Source organism: Canis lupus, chromosome 24 (genome assembly GCF_048164855.1).
Source record: "Canis lupus baileyi chromosome 24, mCanLup2.hap1, whole genome shotgun sequence".
Taxonomy (NCBI): domain Eukaryota; kingdom Metazoa; phylum Chordata; class Mammalia; order Carnivora; family Canidae; genus Canis; species Canis lupus.
The window spans coordinates 43,530,060-43,555,153 of NC_132861.1; the positions used below are offsets into that span (position 1 = coordinate 43,530,060).

The 25,094-nt window shown below is 43.1% G+C and overlaps 1 protein-coding gene and 1 long non-coding RNA gene across 2 annotated transcripts in view; one reads left to right on the plus strand and one right to left on the minus strand.

Moving 5' to 3' along the window:
* The window catches only part of DNER (delta/notch like EGF repeat containing), a 311,266-nt gene that overhangs the window by 22,383 nt on the left and 263,789 nt on the right, over nt 1-25,094 (minus strand). Inside the window, exons 9-10 of the mRNA XM_072796556.1 lie at nt 15,328-15,450; nt 4,656-4,769 (exon numbers count right to left, since the gene is read on the minus strand). Of these exons, the coding sequence (XP_072652657.1) occupies nt 4,656-4,769; nt 15,328-15,450 (237 nt within the window). The remainder of the gene's footprint in view (nt 1-4,655; nt 4,770-15,327; nt 15,451-25,094) is intronic.
* LOC140616134 (uncharacterized) lies at nt 563-18,318 on the plus strand. Its single transcript, XR_012016662.1, has 2 exons — nt 563-770; nt 14,134-18,318. It is a non-coding gene; the product is annotated as an uncharacterized lncRNA (long non-coding RNA).

Consider the following 25,094-nt stretch of genomic DNA (forward strand, 5'->3'; position numbering starts at 1 on the left):
GGGTGAATCTATGGCACCAAATTATATACACGAGAAGTAAAGAAGAGCCTCAAATCAATAATTGAAAGTCTCACCTAAATAACCTAGCAAGAGAAGAGCAAAATGAACCTGAACTGAAAAAGCCAATCTCATAAGGTAAATGTGCCATTGGATTGAGTGTCTAATTATATAACAATGATTGGACTAATTCACTCCACTTAGTCAATTAGGGAGCTCTTGAGTACTTAATAGTTGGCCAAGAGTAAGTTTTGTGAAATCTCAGGTAAAATAAAAGAGTACTTGGTGCCAAGGTAGCAATTAAAAAGAGTACAGGCAGCATCATTCCTTACGTGGTGGAAGTTAATATTTTATCAGACTCTCATGGCATGCTTATTCTCAGAATACTATAGGTTCTTTTTAAGGGGGAAGAAAGGCTCTATGATCAAAAATATTTGGAAAATAAACACAGGCGAATAAAAGTTTTTCCTGTAAGACCTCTCAGAGCCTGTAGTTCCCAGACAACCTTTATGAATCTCCACATAGCATGTACCATGTCCCAAATTTATTTGGCCACAGATGCTTTTTCCAAGAAGCATCTCATGGGACCAGTGTTCTGTAAAACATATTAACAGCACAGCTCTCCAAACAGCTTTGGGAACTGTTCTGTGGTCCTGTGCAGCCACAACAGCTACCAGGGCTGAACCGAAGTAGACGTTTGTTGTTTTCAAAGACCAATTAGAGTGATGTTGGAACCTGCTTCATGGAGGAGTCCTATTGCTCCCTGTGATAGGGTGAGTACCATGAGGAGATGCCAGGGGTGGGGTGGGGGAGCAGAGGGGATCAGGAGGCAGGAGATGGAGAGAGGAACATTACCGAGAAGATCCTGACTCGGGGTGTTCAGGAACCAGCCAGGGCAAGGCTAGAAGTGCTGGGTCGGGCCAGACCACTGGGGTCTTGACATGACACTAAAGGCTTTAATCTTTTTCTTAAAAACAATGAAATTCCAATAAGCAACGATTAAGTAGGAAGCAATGGGATTAGAGATTCATTTCATAAGGCCTCCAAAGTGTGGAGAATATGTCAGGGGTGAAGGTGAAGGTGACTTGGGAGACCAGTCAGAGGGGCTGCTCTAGTGCTGGCAAGAGGCGAAGGCAGTTCGGTTTTGACTCCGGAAAGTGAGAGGATCTAACAGGTTCTAGGATTCTTTGGAGGTTGGATGCAACGAAGGGAGACAAGGATGAGAGGACCCCGATTTCTGGTCAGAACAACTTGAGGTGCTTGTAATACCATTTATTGAACTAGCAAACATTTCAAGAAGGAAGAGAGGGGGTATCTGGGTTGCTCAGTTGGTTGAGCATCAGACTTTTGGTTTCAGCTGAGGTCCTGATCTCAGGGTCCTGGGATAGAGCCCTGAGTGGGCTCTGTACTCAGTGAGGAGTCTGCTTGAGATTCTCTCTTTTTCTCCCCCTCCCTCCACTCACTCACTGTCTCTCTTCTCTCTCTCTAAAATAAATATTTTTTTTTTAAATAAGGGAAAGGAGAAGAAAATCTGTAAGCTCAAGGTATCTTTGAGAGATACCCAAGAGCAAATGCTGAGTAGACAGTTGGAAATTTGGTAAATATTCTGGAGAAAAGATTGCATTTTATCTCCCATAAGATCCTAAGATAAATTTCAAATGGGTTAAAGAGGTGCATGCACAAAATTAACTCCTATGTCATTAGGATAACATAGGAGGATGTTTCTAAAATCTTGATGTGTAGGGTCTTTCTAGCATGAAACTACAAGAAAAGAAAATATCAATATTTCCTTATACAGGGATCCCTGGGTGGCGCAGCGGTTTAGCGCCTGCCTTTGGCCCAGGGCGCGATCCTGGAGACCCGGGATCGAATCCCACGTCAGGCTCCCGGTGCATGGAGCCTGCTTCTCCCTCTGCCTGTGTCTCTGCCTCTCTCTCTCTCTGTGACTATCATAAATAAATAAAAATTTATAAAAAAAAAATATTTCCTTATACAAAAATAAAATGTGATAAAGGAAAACAAAACACTTTTTATATATTTAAATGGCAGGAGAAAGATACTTGCAACCTCTGGGATATAAAATGTCAGATACTTCTTATATAGGGCTATTTCTTTTTTTTTTATAGGGCTATTTCAAATCAAGAATAAAGATTAACATAAGTGTCAACTAACTGGAATTAAAATAAAAATTTATTTTTTTAAAGATTTACTTATTTATTCATGAGAGACACACACACACACAGAGAGAGAGAGGCAGAGACATAGGCAGAGGGGCAAGCAGGCCCTTGGCAGGTGCCTGATGTGAGACTTGATCCCAGATCCCGGGATCACAACCGGAGCAACCGAGCTGAAGGCAGATGCTCAACCACTGAGCCACCCAGATGGCCCTAAAATAAAAATTAAAAGTGAAAGGAAGGAAGGAAGTTCAGTTAACATAAATGGTGGAAAAGCAAAGAAAGGATATGGATCAGGAATTTACATAAGAAGAGACACAAATGACCATGCATACATTTTGAAAGTATTTAATCTCACTCCAAATCAAGGACCTACAAATAAGACAACACTTAAAGGGTATTTTTGGCCACCAGAATGACAATTCTCAGTATCTGTGTAAAGTCAAGAAAAGAGCTGTCCTTGTACACTCTTGGTAGAAGTGAATTTGGTAGTTTTTTCTCAAGAGCAATAAGGAATCATATACACATTTTCCTGGACCCTGGGATTCTGGGAATTAGCTCAATCAGACAAGAACACAAAGATGTCCATAGAAGAATACTCATGTATTCTTCAGTGGTGCAGTGTCTGCCTTCGGCTCAGGTCATGATCCCGGGGTCTTGGGATCGAGTCCCACTCCCTCTGTCTCTGCCTCTCTGTGTCTCTCATGAATAAATAAATAAAATCTTTTAAAAAATAGGGGAAAGTTCTCAACTCTCAACTCCCCAAAAGTTGAATTGGCAATGTGTTAGAAAAAAAAAACAATATTTTATATAAGGGGCTATAGGTAAGCCAGTAAAAATGATAAAACAGAAGGATATCTCTTCAGGTAGAAACACATTTATGATACACGTGTATTTTTAAGTGACAAGTAGGTTATGATACAATAGGGGCAATAGGATTCCTTTTGTACTCAAATATATACACGTATATTCTATACACTATATGTTATACACACAAACCTTTGGGAAAACCTCTGAATATACGTATCAAGACATTAACAACAGTTGCCTCCAAGTAGTGCAATGTGAAGCGGTAGGGTTTTTTCCCCCTATAGTCCCATATCTTCTGATTTTTTTCCTCCATGCTTTTTATGATTTGCGAGATATAAATGTCTGGGAAAAAAAACCCTAGAATGCTTCCCCAATATTATTTTTGCATCCATTGATGAGTATAAATGTCTGTGTGTGTTTATAAACCAGTCAGCAAAACAAAACCATCTGCGAATCATTTTCTGGAATGAGCCCACTTCTCAGTCCCAGGAAAACCCAAAAGGAAAACACAGGATGTGACACAGATAAATAGAAGGAAGATCAGAAGTTGCTTCTCCCACATCTTGACTGTTGGCATCTTCCCCAGAAGCACAAAGGAGGCTCCGCAGGGATGGACTGGGAGCCCGTGCTCTGGGAAATTCTCCAGGGTTGGGGAGGTGGCCACAGCGGCTCGGTGGGGGAGCGGGGTGCCCGGCCAGGTGCTCTCCAGCCAGTGATAACACATGCTTTCCTGCTGCTTAACCACCCACCTTCTTCTATGGGCATTTTACGTGTCAACCTTGCCCAACCTGAAGACCAGAGTAACCCAGATGTTTCTGTTGGTTGAGCAAGCTCTGAAAACCTAGACTTGTCCTACACTCTACATTTCAGGACTCTTGGGTTCTGGCCCAGTGGTTCATTGTTCCTTCTGAGAATATGATGAAAATTTGAGCCTCCTCTCAACATATACTCATACATACAATGTTTCACATCCAACTCCAGGAATTCAAAAACTCCCTGAAGCCCATGGGGTAGGGGTTTATTTAGAAAGATCCCTAATGAAGAAATGACTCCTCCTACTCAGAGCTCAGTGGCCACCAGGGCTTCCCTTGCACCCAGCCCTGCCCCCGGCCCTCCCAATCTACTCTGCTCTTGCCTGTTTTCTCTTAAATTCCCCACACCTAGAGCAACTGTACCTTCACTAACAACCCCAAAGCTGGAATATTTACCCTCACTTCCCACCTTCACTTCCTTTCATTTGGCAAAATCCCATCACTGTTGTATCTTTCAGTAAAAATAAATGTGGTAGCTGGATGCAATTTCTAGAAAAGACACATTTGATCCTTCCTTTCCTCTCCTTCCGTAAATGCTTAAACTTTCTCAGGTATTGGTGTAATGGCTCATTTCTCATGTTTCAAAGCTACAGCTCCGAAAATGTATACCAATGGCAATCTTAGCAAGTCTCTGCACCAAATGCTGAATTCGGAAGAACCTCATTTAATGACAACACAGCCAATTGTTTTAAAATAGATTTTCGTCCAAGCAATGCCTCGTTGCATTTTGCAATTGTATTCATATTTTGCAATAATGTATGCATAGAGATTTTGGAGGTTTTTTTTTTTTTTTTTTTTTAACAGCTGCAATCTTCGGGATTTGGGGATATAAATGTGAAAACTCAGCTCCTGGATCACTTGCCTGTAAACCCTGGTGCGCAGACACATGTGCCATTTAGGCCCTCACTGTCACAGGTGCCTCCGTTCAGACAGCTGACGTTAGCGCAGGGGTCCTTGTATGACTCACAGTGTATTCCTGCGGAGAAACAAACACAAAAGGGGTAACTCATTAAGGGATCTCCAGGCCTGTAAAGCAAAGTGTCTGAACTTTGTGAAAGCAGCTTCCCAGAGGCACACGTGTGTGCATGCGTGCGTGTGCCACTCTGGACTAGATGGTCATGAGGACGTGCCTTATGAGAACATGACAAATTCATTCTCTGCTTTTAGGTCCTACCATAGTCATGTATCTATACTTTCTCTGCCTCCATGTCCCAAAGTCTGGGGAACAGGAAGCTAAAACTCTAAAAGATAACATTTATCGGTGACGAATGTTTTAAAAGCCTCCCAAAGAAACAGAAAATAGCCAGACATTCCTTTATAAGATATCGATAGAATTCATAAGCAGCATCCCGAAGGGAAAGATGTGGAGTCAAATATTGAAATGAGCTCTGGGTCCACTTCGGGGGGCTGCAGGGTAGAAAGGGAGCCACGTGGTACTTAGACTTTGTTCTAAAGACCAAATCCGATCATTGTATACCAAAGTTAAAGTGTTGTGCCCAAGCTGTGTCCCAGACCCTCACACTGGGCTTTGTTTCTAATTTGATCCTGACAACAACACTAGGAGACAAATAGCCGTACACACACACACACACACACACACACACACACATACACTGCAGATGAGGAGACCGAGGAAATCATCCAAGGTCATGAGGCTGTTGGGGGAGGCAGCTGGGATTTGAAATGTCCAGTGATCTGAATCGAAGCCTCTGCTTGCTAAGTAGTTTGCTGAGGGTGAGCTCACACTGGCCTTGGAAATGGACGGAATTCCACAGAGCTCAGCACCCATTTCACAAAAAGTAGGCACTTTAAAAATCTTTACAGTGAAAGCAGTTTCCCATAGGTGTAAAAGAGAAAAAAGTCTTTTCTCTGAGCATGTGTAGATGCAAAAAGTAGGCCTGGGGGCCTGAATTATTGTGGCTTTTACAACAGGGATTTCTATATTGGTGGATTTTTTTTCCCAATGAATATTTATTGCTTTATAATTTTATAAAATAAAAAAAAAATAATAATTTTATAAAATACTTAAAAAATCTAATGCTAACTGAAAGGTAAGATTTCTGCTGTTATTTGACTGGAATGCCAAGATAGATGAAGGGATTATTAATTTCTCTCTCTCTCTCATCCCTGGCCCTTTGAAAGGGAAGATAGATTACATTATATTCTGTATAAGAATATACAAAAATTCTGTTCACCCTTCCTGACAGTCTAATGAAAAATAAGCATAAAGCAAATAGTAACAGAATGGTATTTACTCAATTTACTCTCCACTTCATGACTGAGCTCATATTGTGCAAAGGACCGCCACACCCAGTGACTCATCATTTAGTCACTGAAATTATTCTCATTGGGATTTTTGTCTATCATTTCTTTTTCAATGTCTTAAGTCAGGCTCAAGAAGGAGGAAAAAATGTGAGAGAAAACAGAAACAGAACTGCCTGTCCATATTCATATTAACAACTTCTCTGAGCCTGGCAAAGCATTTAGAATGGATGGTTTTTCATTTCATTTTATCCTTTGCCCCTCATATCCAACCCATGAATAATAAACTGCCAGAGAGTTCCTAAGTGCCTTTCAGATCTTTGCCTGGCTTTTCTCCCCACAACCACCACCCAGATCCCACTGCCTCGGGCCTGGTGGGACGTGGCCCCCCACACCCCCATCCTAGCCTCCTCCCTGTCTCCAGTAACTGGAACAACCCTCCCTGACTTTCACTGTCCCTAACCAACCAGGCCAACCCAGGTGAAGCACGAGATCACACTACTGTAAAGATGTGCATAAAACTGCTAATTCTTTCTCACTTGGGTGGAAATATTACATAAACATTTAATATTGAACTAGTAAGACTTTCTAGCAATATCTAAATCAAACATACTATAAAAGGAAGGTGGGGCAGAATAATATAAAAATTGTAGGTATACTCCATTGCAACTGTGAAAACATGGATATTTAAAAACATGGATACATATATATATGCCTCTTCACCCAGAAGTTTCTACTTTCCCACTTATTTCTAAGTAGCACAGGCTCAACCAAAAGAATAAAATGCAAAACAGTCTTTTTGGCTTCAAAGTGTTTATCAAAAAACAAAGATTTGTTTTTTGCCCCCAAGTTCCCATGGGGCTCACCAATGAAAACCAGGTGACAAAAAAGGCTTTCAAATGTAATGGAAAATACAGTTATAACCAAGGTTCAGAGATGCCTGGAATCTAAAAAGATGTCCATTAGATCTAAAGAAGGAGTGACCAAGAATGATTTTTTCTGGGTTTCTGAAATACGTTAGCTCATCAAGCCTGTGTGATATTAATACGATGAATACATTAACACACAAAGTACCACATTTTTCAAATGAGGCTGAAAAGCAAACTTGAGGCTAAATATTTAAACACCTTAACCTTAAAAGACTTTAATAGGATAGATTTGATTTAAAAAAAAAAAAAAACCCAAGATGATAGCAATTTCAAACTTTTGGGTATTTTTTTATTTGTTTTGGGCAATAATTTTATCTCTTGTTATTTCTTTTTCAAAAGATATTGGGTCACTTGAGATCCACTGAGAATTTTCTGGCAGCAAGATCGGACAAAAGCTCATCTTCACAGAAACACGATGGTTACGAAGCAAGACGGTCTTAAAAAGTCCCCAATGAGCCCTTGGTTTCTATATTCTAAGTCCTGCTAATCCCTATATAAAAAATATTTGTCATGTTGCTTAGCTTCTCTTAAGAGCTGAACAACCTCGAATGTAGGAAACCTTGAATGTAGAGAATAGACAGCCATGGACCCCACTGATGGGTCAAGGTGCTGTTACTCAAACCCTCCTCCTCAGAGTGTTGGCCATCTGTATCCTCTGACAAGAATGCCTTCCTTTACCTCTGCTCAGTCTGGTCTTCACCTGGCACATTCCATCTGTCAAAGCCCACCTCAAATGCTCTTTCTCTGGAAAGCTGAACCTGACTCTCCTGAGACAGAGCTCCACTTCTCCACTGTTGTGCATTGAGAGAGAACATGCTGAGATTCTCACTGTTACAGAGTTTCCTGTGTTAAAGCATGACTTATCCATTCTCCTGTCTGATTCTTACCCCCCAACACACACACACAACAAATCTCTGAGGTCCTTTAGAGCAGAGGCCATAATTTAACGCGTGGAAGAAAGTCTGGACATATCACCAGAATCCTGTCCTTCCAGGAGGGGCGACGGTCAGTGTACTTTGGCTGACACACAGGTAGGATTGCCAGAGGAGTGAGAAGCCATTCCAAATCTGCCTCAAAAACACCCTATTTTGTCAGGGAAAACCAGGTCCACACTTCAAATTAAGTCTGTGGAATGACACATGCATCACCCATTGGCAAAGGACGTAGCACGCACTATTACGAAACTAATGTTTAGTCTCAAGCAAAAATAAACTGTAATTCAGTCAAAACTAATAAAAATTCATACCTTTCATATTAAGGGACAGAGAGGCAACGTTTCTGAAAAGATCTCTATTCCAACAGGGTTCTGTATAGAAGTTAATTTTAGAATTAAAACGAGCAAAAAATTCAAAGACGAGTGCGCTAATTATAAATCTTTGTTGCCATCACAATTTAGTCATGATTAATATTTTGAAAACTGAAAAGTCACTAATTTAGCTCCAGAAAAAATTAAGCCAGGTAAAGAAAATTAAGTGTTCTTTGAATTTAATACTCCTTTTAAGACATCATCTTATTTTATTCAAACTTATTTCCTCTACAAAATATTTCCCAGTATTTCAACTATCACAGAGGCCAACCTCTTCTAGACTATTTCAGAAATTACAATTGACATCTTGACCTTGGCCTCATTATTCCTCTTGTGTGCGCCAGTCTCAGTCTGCTCTTGTAGCTAAACAGTAGCCTAAAAAAGGAAGAAACCCTGACTTACACATTTTTATATCTATTCCACCATCTGAAAAGGGCTGCATACACAAAATATCCAGAAATCCTTGCTCATTGGTTATACAGAAAAAATTCAGGCAAACAAATAAAGAATTCTCATATTTTCAATTACAAATTTCTGTAGACTTTAAAATAAACAATTAGGTACAATGTGAGCAAACCCATAACCCAGTGATCTCAGTTCGGAAACCCAATCCCACCCTCTCAAATTCAGAAAGTATAGAAATTCTATGAATAAAAATGTTCATTTCAGAATTATTTGTAACAGTCTTACATCAGATGCAACAAGGGAATGGATAAATATTCCCCCATGGAAAAATTACATAAGTATTTAATATTGAACTAGTAAGATTTTCTAGCAATATCTAAATCAAACATACTATAAAAGGAAGGTATGGGCAGAATAATATAAAAATTGTAAGTATACTCCATTGTAACTGTGAAAACATGGATATTTAAAAAGGATAGAAATAATAAAGATGCTTACTGCTCTTGTATTCTTTTTTTAAAAGATTTTCTTTATTTATTCATGAAAGATACACAGAAAGAGGCAGAGACACAGGTAGAGGGAGAAGCAGGCTTCCTGCGGGGAACCTGATGAGGGACTTGAACCCAGGACCCTGAGATTAGACCTGAGCCCAAGGCAGATGCTCAACCACTGAGCCACGCAGGTGCCCCACTGCTCTTGTATTCTGTTGTAAAGCTATGAGCTATTTCAAATTTTCTTTTTTTGAAAGTTTTATTATTGTTGTGTCATTCTCATAATTAAAAGTCAAAATATGTTCTTTCTAACTTTGGTCACCAAAAAATTCCAAATGCGTATATTGTTGATCATTTAGCTTGTTCTACTAAAATAAAAGTCAACAGCATACGGGGCAACTTGACTTTCTGACAACATGAAGTCATCAACTAACCAAAGTTTTAAAAGTCTTGTCATAAAGTAACTCGGGGCTAATTCTGGAGGAGGGATGAGCATTTTGGGGTGTCTGAAGGGAAGTTACTCTTAGTCCCTCCATGCGTTTTGCTTTTAACGATTTCAAGATCCACAGCAGAAACTTTCTGGGAGAATGTTCACATCGGTTTCCTTTATTTAATTCACACGTTAAGCAGCAATTTCAATTCAACTCAAGATGGTCTTTGAGCACTTGCCTGTGTGCAAGCCACTGCCTCAGCAGCTGCTGAGAACTGATAGGGGGAAAAAGAACCTATGTAGTCACTGACTCTCAGGAGATGATGATTTAGCATAGGAAAGAGGGAATTTCTACGAGGTTGACCACAGTTGCCACAGCAAATAAGAGACAAGGTTGGGAGCGGTCAGAGAAGGAGGTATCACATGTTCATGGATGCAGGGCTAGAGGAGGGCAGAGAGAGAAAGGGGACAAGAAGGAAACCCTGGGGACCAGGGACATTCATGGAGTCCAGAGGACAAGGCTTCAGTGATGGCAGGGAGACAAGAGTCAGGAGACAAGAATGGAGCTACAGAAGGAAGCTAGAGGGGCCGGCTTTGGGATCTCACCGAAAAGTCCTCGGTTATGGGGCATCTGACTGGCTCAGTGATTGAGCATATGCCTCTGGCTCAGGGTGTGATCCTGTGGTCCTGGGATCGAGTCCCCCATCGGGCTCTCCACAGAGAGCCTGCTTCTCCCTCTGCCTGTGTCTCTGCCTCTCTGTGTGTCTCTAATGAATGAATGAATGAATGAACGAACGAATAAATAAATAAATAAATAAATAAATAAATAAATAAATAAAATAATCTTTTTTTTTTTTTAAATCCTCAGTTAGGTCACCATGAGATCCATTTTAGCAGAACAGTGTGGACGAGATCCAAAAAGAAGAGGATTAAGAAAAGAATAAAAATCTTACAAGTGGAGGTGTTCTCTATAGCAAATCTAGAGAAACGTGGTTGGAAAATAAAGAGGAAGAAAGGGGAGAGTAAGTAGAGGAGGACACAAAGTCAATGAAAAGTGTTTTCTTTCCAATTCACATGGAACTTATTTAGAAGTTTAAAAACCGGGATCCCTGGGTGGCGCAGTGGTTTAGCTCCTGCCTTTGGCCCAGGGTGTGATCCTGGAGACCCGGGATCAAATCCCACGTCGGGCTCCCGGTGCATGGAGCCTGCTTCTCCCTCTGCCTATGTCTCAGCCTCTCTCTCTCTCTGTGTGACTATCATAAATAAATAAAAATTTTAAAAAATTAAAAAAAAAAAGAAGTTTAAAAACCTTTCTTTTGTTCTGCATAGCAGCCAGATTCTCCAGCACTGTTTATGAAACAAAGCAAAACAACACAAAAACAATTCCTTCCCATTGACAGCAATTCCTCTTTAAGAGTCATACCTTATTATAGACAATGGTTTCTGGGCCATTACTCAGTTTTGACTAGCTGTCCATTCTTGCACCCGTAACATGGGAATGTAGTAATAATGAACAAATAATAATAAAACACCTGGCAGACGTTCCCTGTCACTGCCTCTCCTCTTTCAAAGTGTTCTTAGCCACACTTGCCTGAGCTCCTATGAACTCATTGCTTTTATGAAGTGACACTCATTTATTTAAGCTCTATTTTAACATGAAACAGTAAAGGCCACCACTTAAAAAATATTTATGTAAAGTAAGAGGCTGAAGTCCCAAACTCCCCCTCCAGCACACTACCCACCTAAATTCTAACTCCGGAGGTAAGTACTGATTAGGACTTGGCTGCCCACTCATCTGGTAGGTTCCTGGGTTTACACACACATACTATAGGTAAATATATGTTTGGAGAAATGCTTCCGAAGGGGGACAAAAGTTCACTCCCCCCCCTCCAGGAGAGAAAGAAAGGATCTTGTGACTTACCTTTTGCCTGGGTTGGGGGGCATGACGTAGCCCCTTCCACCTCTCTCTTAGTTCCTTCTAGCACCTACCGCCCCTCCTTACCACTCTTACTTTAGAAGCTCTACTGTTTATGCCACTAGGCTTTGCCTTCGGGAGTCTTATTTTCAATCTAGACCTAAAGGTCTCTACACAAATTAAAGGATCACTTTGCGTGCACAATGGGATGAGATTTTTAACACACGTGTATGTCTTCCAACCCTTCCCGTTCTCATCCCCTTCAACTCTTGGATTTAGTTAAAGTGATATGAAATATGAATGCAATCATTTGCATTTTTCCTTAAGAACGGGTATAATGGACACCCAGGGAGTCACACTCTTCCCTTGTGTGCAAGCTTTGAACCAAGAGCATCTGGCAAAAGTTAAGCAATTTTGAAGATACAGTTAAGGTCCCTAATCAGTTAACTTTGTGTTGATCTTAGGTGGGCCTGACCTAATCAGGTGAGATTTTTTAAAGAGAGTGCAGGCTCCTCTCCTGAAGTAAGAGGCATGGAAAAGCACAAACTCTTTCTCGTCTCCCTTTCATTGCTAGCTTTCAAGGAGCAAGCTGCCATGAGGATACAGCCACGAGGTTATGAAATCTGCCAACAGCCCAAGGGAACGCAGAGGTTGAGCGACCCTTTCCTATTCACGTTTTAGATGAGAACTCAGTCCAGCCAACATCTAGATTCCAGCCTTGTGGGACCCCAAGCAGGAAGTCCACAAAGACATGCCTAGACCAACAGAACCACTGGCAACTAAAAGGGTGTTGTTTCGAGCCACTACTTTGGAGTGATTCATTATATAGCAGAACTAATTGGTAAAGCGGGTATCCCTATTTTTTTCCAAAAGACTTTTCTTCACCATTACAGTCACTTTAATGTCATTTATTTAGGTTTATTCCTGCATTTTAAGGAGTCTGTTCAACCTTCTTCTTCCCGTTCTCTATCTTCCCCCTAACTGGTTATATACTCTGATTTAGTTCCAGCTCAGTGAGGAAATTTTTTAAAATAATTTTCTTAGGGCACATGGTGTTATGTTTTCTTAAATGTGCAAAATGTCTTTCTTTTGTCCTCAAGTGTAAAGAATCCCGGAACTACCCGTCCTTTGTCCTGAGCAGCCTGAAACACTGCTCCACTATTGCTTAGTTTCATTACAGACAGGAGCAGGCCAGTGCGGATCTGATTCTCTTTCGTTTGTGACCTGTACTCCCTGTGAAGACTCATAAAAAAGATTTCTCTTCATCCTTAGATTTGGGAACTTTACCAGGAAATCTCAAATTGTGTATCATCTCCTTCATCAACCCCGCTGGCACTCTGCAAGCCCATTCGTTCTACTTGAAAACTTCAGTCTCCTCCAGCTCACAGATTTCTCCTTCTACTAATTAGTTGATTCTGGTTTTATTTCCATGTGCTCCTTCTTCTTCTGGAGCATCCACCATCCGGACGGAAACAGATCTCCTGGATCCTCTCTCCACGCTTCCTATCTTGTCAGTCAGGATTTCCCTTTTCTCATATTTTCACTTCTACTATGAAATAGTTCCTCCTTTGGCTTTTCCAGATCCAGATTTGAGCTTGAATAGTAAAAATTACTTGTTTTCACTTCCTCTCTTGAGTGCATAGAGCTGCTGGTTGTTGTTGCCATTTCATTTTTATTTCCCGGATTATTTTCACTTTTTGAGTTGCTGGGACAGGCTGCCCTGTCCTGGCCAGGATGAAGGTTGGCAACGTCAGGCAAAGATAGATGCCACTGAAGACTCCCCTCCAGTGCTGGACAGGCCTGGAAGCCAGGCTCTGTCTACTAAGGTGCAGGATGGAGGGCTCTCCGTTTGGGGTTCTCAGGGCTCTCTGGTGATGAACAGAGACTGTTTTCTCTCAGCTATAGAGAAAATACAGGATCAGGTCAGCCCCACTGTGCAGTTGTCCGAGAGGGCAGCCTGTCCCCATGAGATCCGGAGAGCCCTCTGGCTCACAAGGTCGCATAGAGCACGTTCCCAGCACGTACTTCCTCTTCGTAAACTCATGGTCCCTGGAGCTCTGCTAGCCATGGAGTCAGTTCTCCCCTAACCCTGTTGTGTGCATAGGCTCCCAACACCTGCATCGTTCCTCGAGAAGCCAAATCCTCTGATATGTTATGCTGTCCTCCAGGAGGATTTTCCTTCTTGGGTCATCCTTCACAGAGGGCCAGTAATTGCTGGAGGCAAGTCCCAGAAGGACAGAAGTATAGTGGAATTGAGTGTATATATGGAAGGATTAACATAGGTGTGTGTGCGTGGCTCATCACGTGTAATTGTATTTTTTACTGCTTAGTCACAACAGCACAAGCAATGCCCCAAAGATAGGAAAAACCAGATCATAAACCGAACAATGTAGAATTTTTAATTTTCGAAGCACATCCACTAGTCATTCTGTCACTGAAGAATTTCAAAACGTGAGGGAGCATCACCGTCCTTACTTTATACGGAGCAAATAAAGGCCAGTCAGTTGAACAGACTCTTCCTGGCTCAGCAGGAAGCCGTTGGCACGAGGAGGATGAGCTACTTAGGTCTCCTGACTCATTGCTCCTTTATTCTTCTTTCCAGAATCAGGCAGACGTCCTTATTTCTCAACACTCTGAAAAACCTGGAACTGAAATCCATTGTGAATGAAGCCAGCACATTGTGTTAGTGGTGGGGTTTGGTTCTAAATGGGCATCGCACTCAGAGAGGAACGTCAGATCTGCTGAACAGAAAGCAAAGCCTTGGCCCAGCCTCACCCCTTCCAGCCAGAGACGAGATCGAGCTCATCCATGGGGCCTACAAACCCTAGAGGCCCACCAAAAAGATCCCCAGATAAAGGTGGGTCCATCCAATGAGAAGGAACAGCAGTTGCAAGGCAAGGTCACCAGGCAGGTGGATGGGATCGAGTAAGCAGTGCTGGGAGCAAGAGGTTAGATGATGTGGCTATAAATAGTGCCCACAAAGGCATCACAAAAATCTAAGCCCAGCCCTGACGTTGTGGCTTAGAGGAATGTGTGCAGCAGCTGATAAACACAATTTCCTGGCACGGTGCCGACCAAGGGCGTCTGGGCTTGAATGATGCCACATCACTGAGCCCACTGGGGAGGCCGAAGAAATGGCTTTGGGGACACGCTGGCTGGGCTTCTGAGGGACACCGCGGCCACCTCTCACAGGGTTGTCGTGAGGACTGTGTGAGTTCATGCACATAAGGGCTCAGAACGAGGTCTGTACATTATAAACACACTGTCGACGTCGGCTGTTTTTCCAGAGTGATTTTGACACGCGTCCACTCAAATGAGCTAACGTTTCCCTTGCAACTGACTCACTGAATGAGAATTAGCTCTTTTGCCAACATGTGAGATTCCACCTGGGTCCTCCGCCGAAAAGTCCAGCATCCTGTCTCTGCCCAGCGAGCACCGCCTGGCAGCCCGCTTCCCTCCCCCAGGGTGTCCACAGCCCTGTCCTCCCATCTCTGTCGGATGGGCACTTAAATCTCACTTTTTACCATCAGCTTTTTACACACTCAACAGAGAACAGAGTGAGGGCACAGGACAAAGGAAAGGAGAGGAGAGAGCTTTTTCAGTTTATCAGGAGGAAACCCCACCTTTGCAAATTGGTCTCTTTGGCCCCATACATCTACCCTGTCCAGCATTTTTTGTTGTTGTTGTTGTTCTTCTGAAAAATTTAATGTTCCAATTAGAGGTTCATGCATTTAGGTTGAAACATCCATGATGTCATTTGGGCCGCCCTGGTACGAGAAGGCCAAGGGGCGCTCACCTTTGTATTCTGCAAGGCACACGCACTCATAGCCATTAACGAGGTCCCTGCAGGTGGCAGCGTTCAGGCAAGGAGCCGACAGGCACTCGTTGTATTCCTCCTCACAGTAGAGGCCGTGGTAACCTGAAGGGCAAAGAAAAAGACCTGCAGTCACTTGGGTTCCATCAAAACTCACTCTGGACGGGCCCACATGAAAGGTGGCAGGCTAAGTCATTGGAAACATGGCAGAGACAGACGGGGATTTCAAGGAGTTGAGTCCCCTGGGGTACAACTGAAATGTGGGTTTCTGGGAAGCCTATGAAGAGTCTATTCTCATTACCCTTTCTCATGATCCCAAGTATTAAAGAAGTGATCCCACTTATCCACCAGATGGTTTCACCACCTCATAGTGTCCAATGGCACCAGTGACCCAGAGACCAGGGGCATTGAGCGCATCTGCTGTGGCCACAGGAGATGGGGGCAAGTGCAGCAGGGCCTGCAGCACAGGAGTGACAACTCCTTTCAAGGATGTGGACATGTGGACCACTCCTCCTCCAATCAGAGAGCCCTATCTAGCAACCACAGAGAATTTTCTTAAAAGGGATCCATGAATTTCCTTTGCTCTTCAAGAAGAAAGTCAGCTAAAAAGGCTTCACTGAAATCACTGATAAAATGTGGGGTAGTTTTTTTTTTTTTTTAGTTAAAATTATGATTATCTTGGGGCACCTGGGTGGCTCAGTTGGTTAAGCATCTGACTTCTGCTCAGGTCATGATCTCGGGGTCCTGGGATCGAGCCCCGAGTCAGGCTCCCTGTTCAGTGGGGAGTCTGCTTGTCCTTCTCCCTCTGCTCCTCCCCTGCTCCCTGCTCATGCTCTCTCTCTCTCTCTCTCAAATAAATAAAATCTTTAAAAAAAATAATTATCTCAATTATAATATTTTAAGTTGCACTTTAAAATTCTAGTTGTTAAAAATATTATAATATTTTAAGTTGCACTTTAAAATTCTAGTTGTTAAAAATAGAGTAAGAGCAGTGAAGAAAAAGAAACCAACGGTTTCTCAAGAAAGATGGCTTTTGCTGCATTTGCAACACAGGTGTTTATTCTAAAGGACAAGAAGACAACATTCTTTGAGATGCACTCATGAATGTTATACTGTTTTTAACTTTCAAAACCATGTGTCAGTGCCAATTTGCAGTGAAACCGAGCCATTTTTTTTCTGGCCCTGTCCAAACAATGAGAAACACGTGAGTGCTTTCAAAAATCACCCTGCCTGTGTTGGTTCTGAATTCAGATAAGCAGAAAAAATAAAAAATAAACCCTTGCTCAAATGTGAACTAGAACTAGTAGTGGTCCCCCCCCCCCCCAGCTTTCCGACTCATAGCCAACCCTCAGACTCAGAAAGTTCCATTAGGACATGCTAATGTGTTGAACTGTTTTGTTTCTTGTGCCTATCGCAAAAGTAGGTTAAGCTCCTATCTGCAGTATTAACAGAGCACTTTTCAAGTTTGTTGCCATTTCAGTTGTTTTTGAACTGCTTTCCAAAATTAGGCAGAGATAAAAGCCCCTTTGAGGAGACCTTGACCTACCTGAGACAAACAGGCCACGGTTTTCAATTCTTCCCTCTTACCCTACTTTTTGTAATTTTAGAGAAATATTTCCTATTACTCTTCATTGGTAATTTGATCATCTAGATCAGAGTTTCTCAACTGACAAGCAATTTTGCCCCTAGAATTTGGCAATGCTTGGAGACACCTTTGGTTGTCACAGTGAGGGTGGAGGGGAAGGGGACTGCCACTGGTATCTAGTGTAAGGATGCTACTAAACATCCTAGGAGGCGTAGGACAGCCCTCCATGACCAAAAAAAAAGAAAAAAGAAAAAAGAAAAAAAAGAAAAAAAAAAAGAAAAGAAAAGAAAAAAAGTATTCAGCTAAAGTGCTAACAGGCTAACAGAGCCAGATATGGAGAATTCTACTCTCGATTAAGGATCAGCAAACTAGCTCACAGGCCAAATCCACCCCAGTCTGGTTTTGTAATTAAAGTTTTATTGAGACAGAGCCACAGTCATCCATCTATGTATTGTGTGTGGCCGCGTTCCCACTGCAATGGCAGCCTGAGTAGTTGCAACAGGGACCATATGGCTTGCAAAGCCCAAAATCCTTACAAGCTGGCCTCCTAGAGAACAAGTTTGCTGACTCCTGATCGCGCTTCAACAGAAAATCTTCCTTTTTTATAAGAGTTTTGGATATTAACTCCTTATTAAATAGTTTGCAAACATTTTCTCCCATTCTGTACTTGGCTTTTATTCAGTTGATTGCTTCCTTTGCTGTGTTGTTCTTTAGATAGAGCCTCACTTGTCTATTTTTGCTTTTGTTGCCTGTGCTTTTGGGGTCATATCCAAGAAATCATTGCCAAGACCAATATTATGAAGGTTTTCCTCTATGTGTTCTTCTAGGAGTGTTATAGTTTCAGGTCTTACATTTAAGTCTTTAATCCATTTTGAGTTGGGTTTGTGTGTGTGTGTGTGTGTGTGAGTGTGTGTGTAAGGTATAAAAGAATACAAATAGCCAACAGGTACACAAAAAAGATGCTCAACATCACTAATCAGCCAGGAAATGTAAATCAAAACCACAATGAGATATCACATGACACTTGTTATAACGCCCATTATAACCACCCCTCCCAACACACACACACAGAGAAAATAGAAAGTGCTGGCAAGGATATAGAGAAATTGGAACCCATATACACTGCTGGTGGAAATGTGAAACGGTGCAGCCACGATGGAAAACAATATAGAGAATCTCCCCAAAATTAAAAATAGGCCCGCCTGTGTGGCTCAGTCGGTTAAGTGTCTGCCTTCGGCTCAGGTCATGATCCCAGGGTCCTAGGATAGAGCCCCATTTGGGCTCCTTGCTCAGTGGGGGAGCCTGCTTCTCCCTCTGCCCTCTGCTCCTACCCCCTGCTCGTGCTCTCTCTCTGTATCAAATAAACAAATAAAATCTTTGGAAAAAAATTGTGTTAAAAACTTGAAAATAGAACGATCATATGAATAATAATCCCATTCCTGGATTTATCCAAAGTAATGGAAAACAGGATCTTGGAAGAGAAATTTGCAGTCCTATATCCATTGCAGCATTATTCACGATAGCCAAGAGGAAGAATCCACCAAAATGCCAATCTACAGATGAAGATGAATGGATAAAGAAAATGCAGTTTATACATACAATTGAATTATTATTCAGGCCTTAATAAAGGGAAGAAATCTTGTCGTATGCTATAACATGGATGAACCTTGAGACTGTAAGCTTAGTGAAATAAGCCAGTCACAGGAGGACAAATATTTCATGATCCCACATATATGAGGTATTCCAAGTAGTGAAACTCATAGAAGCAGAGTAGAATGATGGTTGCCAGGGGCTGGGAGGAGGGGAAATGAGGAGTTTCTGGCCAACGTATACAGAGTTTCAGTTCTGCAAACTGAAAATGTTCTAAATATCTGCTGTTTGACAATGTGCATATGTACTATACCCTTAAAAAATTGTAAATAGGGTAGATTTCAGGTTATGTGATTTTTCTCACAATTAAACTAGATGTATAATATATAACTTACATAGTGAGTTCATTGTCTTCTGGCTTCTCAGTGTGGAGAAACAGTTGCAAGGAGCATCTTTTCAATTGTATTTGCTCTCCTAGCAGATCTTTTAAAAATCACTTGGAGGAACAACAGATAACCCTACAAGCATCGTTGACCTCGCAAGTGAGGTGGTGTTTACACAGACAAAAATCAAAAGCAAATTTCATGAAATCATCCATCATTGTTTTCATTCTTTGCAAACTGTATCATTCTCTTCTTTCACTAGTAACATGACAAGGAAATGAGGACATCATTTTACAGAGATAATTAAGCTGGTGATGTTTTTCTTCCTTGGGGGAAAAGAAAAAGATAAAGGTTTCACTTTCTGAAACTGTTTTTTCAGAGATGGTAACATTTCGACATCTTCGTGGAAATGTCAAGGTACCCCTTACACTGGGTGCCAGAGAACCTAAATTGGACTGTTTGGATAAAAAGGCATTCCTTCCAAAATAGAGGGCTTCTGTGAAAATGAGGCTGCTACCCCCTGCTAGTAATTAATTCGGGCAAACAAATTAGCTCAGGGCAGTATGCCCAGGGTCTAGGAAAATTAGGCTAGTCCAAAGAACTTTTTAAAATAAAACAAAAGATCAGAAGGGTGAGATCAGAGTAGCCCTTTCCAGGGCACCGATCTTCACCATCACCGCTCCCCTACTTGCTCCTGAATATTCGACTCCAATATTCCTTACATTGACAGAACACAGTGATCAACTGGAGGTGAGGAGTGAGAGTGGTCAAGACGGCTGCCACGTTTAGGCTGAGTAAGTGCAGGATGTTGCCATTAACACGACCAAAGGAACAACAGGTTTTTGAGAGAGTTGACCAATTGGATTTTGGACATGTTTTAACTTAGGGTTCACTTGGGGAGGTCCAGGTGGCAGCTGGAAAAATAGGCTTCAAGTGCGTTGAAACAGCACCTTGGGAATTAGCGGCCTTGAAGTGGTGTTGAAGTTTCATCAAAGAAAAACTTTGGAGAAGAAACAAGAAAGGACCAAGGTCAGATCTACATGGATGGGCAGGTGGAGAAAGAGAAACCAGATCAGGACACTCGGCAAGGATAAGGCAAAGCAGAGGGGGAAAGCCCAAGGGCAGCAATGTCATGGGAACCAGGAGAGGGAAGGAGATCAAGGAGGGTTATTCAAAGGCTCTCAGGAGTGAAAAATAACAGCCAGATTAGAAGATGAGAAAGTCACCAGAGGGGTGCCTGGGTAATTCAGTCAGTTAGGCACCTGACTTCAGCTCAGGTGACGATCTCAAGGTCTTGGGGTCAACCTGCATTGGGCTCCACACTCAGTGAAGAGTCCCCCTGTCCCTTTGCTCCTCCTACTACTCATGCGCGTGCTCTCTCTCTCTCTCTCTCTCTCTCTCTCTAACAAATAAATAAAATCTTTAAAAAGAAAGTCCCTGGAAAGTCACTTCAAAGTCATATCTCTCCATGGGAGCTAGACTGCCCTGGAGAGGTTGTTTTGAAAGTTGGGGGAGAGGAGGGATTGCTTGTCACACTGATTGGGGGGTTCGACTGGAATTCAGTGGGTGGAGGCCCGAGAGATTAACCATTTTGTAACGTCCAGGATACCCCTGAACAACAAACGATGCCCTGGCATCCCTCACCACTTTGGACAGTCCCATCAGAAATTCACGGAGGTGAAAACCCTGTTTTGTAACCTTCCAGGCCTAGAACTTAATAGCTTTACATGTACATTTACATTTACAGTTTTTATGATACGCTGAGTTTTCCTGGAATGTAACTACTGGGTAAATCAAGAGAAGATTGTACCAAGAGTGGTTCGCCACTTTGGAAAATCACTTTACAAGAGCAGCAGCTCTTGAGGAACAAATCACCAACAAAGCACACGCGCATCAGTAAACAAAGCAAGACGAAAATCCCTTCTTCAGATAATTTTCTGACAACACTGTCAAAAGCTTCTCTCACCAGTTACTTATCACAACACTTCACTGATTTCACCACAACCCTTATAACTGTCTGAAATCATATTTCAACTTCTATTCTTGATTATTATTTCTCTTCCTCCACTAGAATATAAGCTCGAAGGCAGAGGCTATGATTGCTGTGTTCACAGCTGTACCCACGGTGTCTGGTACAGAAAACATGCTCAAAATAGTTGTTGAATCAGCACCCAAAGCGCCATTGGTTAAACCAACACACATTTAAGATGTGCCTACAATGTGTCAGGAGCTCCCAGGTACTTGGATACAAAGATAAGTGGCAGGGCTCTACTTGCTAGAAGCTTATAATCTAATAGCATGTTAGTGCTGTCTGCTTTGTATCAGCTCCTTTACATGTGCCAACTTGTTTAATCCTCATGACAACCCAGAATGATGGGCAGGACTAGTCCCAATGTGTAGATGAGGACTTAAGAGTCAAAGAGATAAAGAAACTTGCCCAAGGACACACAGTCAACCCTGTGTTCTTCCTACTTTTGCCAAGAACGTCCCCAGAGTGCATTACCTAGTATATCAGCCTGCAAGGGCTGCCATAACAGACACGACAGCCTGGGGGAATTAAATTTATTTTCTCACAGTTCTGGGAGCTGGCATTCTAGGTCAAGAGGCCAGCAGGTTTGGTTTCTCCCGAGGCCTCTCTACTCGGCTTGCAGATGGCCATCCTTCTCCCTGTGTCTTGTCTCCATGTGGCCCTGTCTCTGTAGGCACACCTCCCCAGTGTCTCGGACAGTTATGGGAAACTAGCCATATTGGTTCCTACCCCATCCTTAGGCCCTCACTGAACCTTAATTAACCTCTTAACCTCTTTGATGGCACTGTCTCTAAATACAGGCACCCTGGCCCGGGGTTAGGACTTCAACATATGAATTTGGGAGAGACAAAATTCAGTCTCTAACACCCCAAAATCAGGGTTTGTCAACCACAACGATATTGACATTTTGGATCAGATCATTCCTGGTGGTTGGGAGCTGTCCAGTGCATTGTAGGATGTTGATCCCTGGCCTCTCCCCACTAGATTCCAGAAGCCCCCACCTCTCCCCAGTTGCGACAACCAGAAAGGTCTCTAGGCATTGCCATATGTCCCTTGGAGAACATAAACCCCCATGGAGAACAAATGTCCTAGACCCTTTTTATAACATGAGAACAACTTGAAGAGATTGCAGAATGTGTAGGTTTGAAATTTTCATCATGAAGAGAGTAAATTCATTGAGAAAAAGGATTCTGGGAGCAGAACTGAGGGGCTCATCTGTGACTATGGGTTTAATACAATACCAGCCCCTGGGTGACTTCCTCCAGCAGTGAAAGAATATGGATACTCGAGTCATCTGGGGCTACCCAGATCTGAGTACCAAACAGATGGAATAAAGAGAGGAGAGAAGAGTGAGAGGTGTAGGCTTCCAGTTATGGACTAAAGAAGTCACAGGGATGAGAGGCACAGCAGAGGGAATAGAGTCAATGATACGGTAATAGTGTTGTGTGGTGACCGATGGCAGCTACACCTGCAGTGAGCACAGCACAGCACAGAGACTTAGCAAATCACTATGTTGTGCACCTGAAATTAATGTAACATGTATATCAACTACGTCTCAATAAAAATAAATAAGTAATCAGATAGCTAGATAGAGACCTACAAACATAGAAAGGGAAGAGAGGTCAGAAACCCCACCTGGTGATTTCCAAGCAACTGAGAACCCCCATGTGTGTCCTCCCATGAATACCAAGGTCCTACACTGTTGACTGACATCAAAGGCACAGCGAGCCAGGATCCTACTCCCCAGGGTCTGAGCTGTTCTAGAACACAAATGCCACCTCCAGGTCTGACTCTGTCCACTGAAAGGCAGGGCTTTCTGCTGCCTTTTCTTCTGCCGCTCTCTCAATGCCGCTCCAAGACAGCACCACTTAAATATTAATCTTAACATTAGAGAGGCTCTGGCCCCCCACTGTGTCTATCCGACAGCTCTTTTCTCCCCTTGCCCATCATGGCTCACTCTGAAAATTCCCCAACTGGGGGCCTCTGGTTGCAACCAGATGGCTCTCACACTTTGTGCAACTAAGTGCTGCAACTTGTCCCTAGGTAGCCCCCTCTGCAGGGCTCCCTGTGCTCGCAGCTGCCTCAGAAAAAGCAAAGGGCCCCTTCAAAAGACCACAGTGATGTGTTCAGAACAACAGGGAGGCCTCATGGCTCACTCCCCCAGCGCCGGCCAAACTCAAGGGGAGAGTAAATCTGAAGTGCTTGGGGTTTTGTTGGTTTTTTGTTTTATTTTAAGGTCAGACTGAAGTGACTGGGGGACAAGGGGGGTGGTTCCTTTAAGGGCATGTTGCAACTAAAAGGATGCTTCCCCTCATTCCACATTGCATGATGAAATGTGGAAGCCCCAACTCCCTGATTCAAGTCTAGACCACTTCCTGAGAGATCCAATCTTCCAAACATTCTCTCACAGTAGTTAAAAATGTGCGCAAGAAAGGAAACAATCCTATTACATTAATAATGTGATTGTGAACTCTCAAATTCTGGCTAAACTCACTGATCGCCACAGAGACCCTTTGGCACCATGGAGCGATGGGCAATGCAATCATTTTATTGTGCAGAGAGCTTGGTTTCTGGAAAAGCGTGTGCATGCGTGCTTGTGTGCACACACACAAGTGTGCACTCTATCACTCTCTCTGCTGATACAATCACGATAGGAATCTTTTTAAGAACAGGGGGAAACAATGTAGGTATGAATCCCTGCTCACATTAATCCAATCGAGGGCTCCAATGGTCTGTTCTAAGCAGACCTGCCAATGTTAGTATCCGTACAGACTCCCATGGAGCAATTATATTCCTGTCACATGCACATACATGCACACACACACACACACACAAGAAAAAGGAAAATGTCTGCAAACAGGAGGAAGTTGTATAAGGAGCAGAGCATAACCGGCCGCTGACGCTGCTTCTTTCTTTATTCCCTAATTTCTCATCCTTTCATTGCTGGAGGCACCTGAGCCAGAGAGAAAATAGATGTGAGAAGACCCAAATCAATCAATGTTTCCACGGCTGTGGTTCTTATAAACATTCCATCGGAATGGCCATACATAGAGGCTGAATTAAAGTTTTAGACTCTCAAGCCTCCCTATTATTTATATGCTGCTGAGCCATCTATGCATCTGCACGTCCCTCCCTGGGCTTCTGAAAAAGATGGATAATGGAGAGCCGGGCTGTAAGTCAGATCCTAACAGTTCACGCAAGGAGTTTGTCTCCCCATCCCTGCAGGCTGCCGCTGTCTGCACAGTCATTTGGTGAAGGCTGGCCATGCTCCGGGTCTCCTGTTTGCCTCTCCGATTGATTCATTCTTTAATGCAACATATGGTTATTAAGTGCCTCCTATGTGCCAGGCACCGTGTGAAAATAGATGTAATACCTCTGGTAGGAGCATTTAAAGGAGACAGACACCAAGCAATCATCCAAATAAATGTGCAACCATAACTGGGTGAGCATGAGCAATGTGGGGATCTGGGGTGCCAGGAGGAAGGAGAAGTGGGGGGGTTGGCCTTGGCCGAGCTCCAGGAAGGCTGCCCTGAGGAAGGGACAAGAAGCTGACAGGTGGGTTGTGGGTAGGTGCCAACAAGGTGGGAGGCACCCCGGGAAATTCAAGGCAGGAGAGGCAGTGGGTGCAGGAGTCCCACGGTCAGGGGGAGCCAGCCTCCTGCGGCTTGTTCTAGAAATGGGCTGTGGTGTACCTGGGAGCAGAGGGCAGAGAACAAACAAGAGGCAGGCAGCTGCCGGACCAGGTGATACCTTCAATGGAGGGAGGACAGGGGGTGAAAAATCAGGTGAGTCTTTCAGAAAGATCACTCTTTCAGTGAATGGGGGAAAGACCGTGGGGAGAATAAGAATCAGTTCTGAGGTATGGTGATCGCCCCAGTGCAAAGAGGGTTGGGATGAAGGTGGTGGCAGGACCAGCTAGAGGGTCACTGTCAAGAGCCACATAAAAAGTAAAACAGCAACATTCATAAGAAATAGGATGTGGAAGGTGAGAAAGGGCAAGGACTAAGGTGGGTCCCAGCTGCCTGGCTTGTCCTATGCTGAGATGCTGTGACGCCTTTCAGAAGGAATGAAGGAACTGATATTTATCGGGCCCCCCGCCAGGGGCCGGTTTCCGTCTTAGGCGCCTTCCAATAGGAGTGAATCTCATTCACACGGTGGGGCT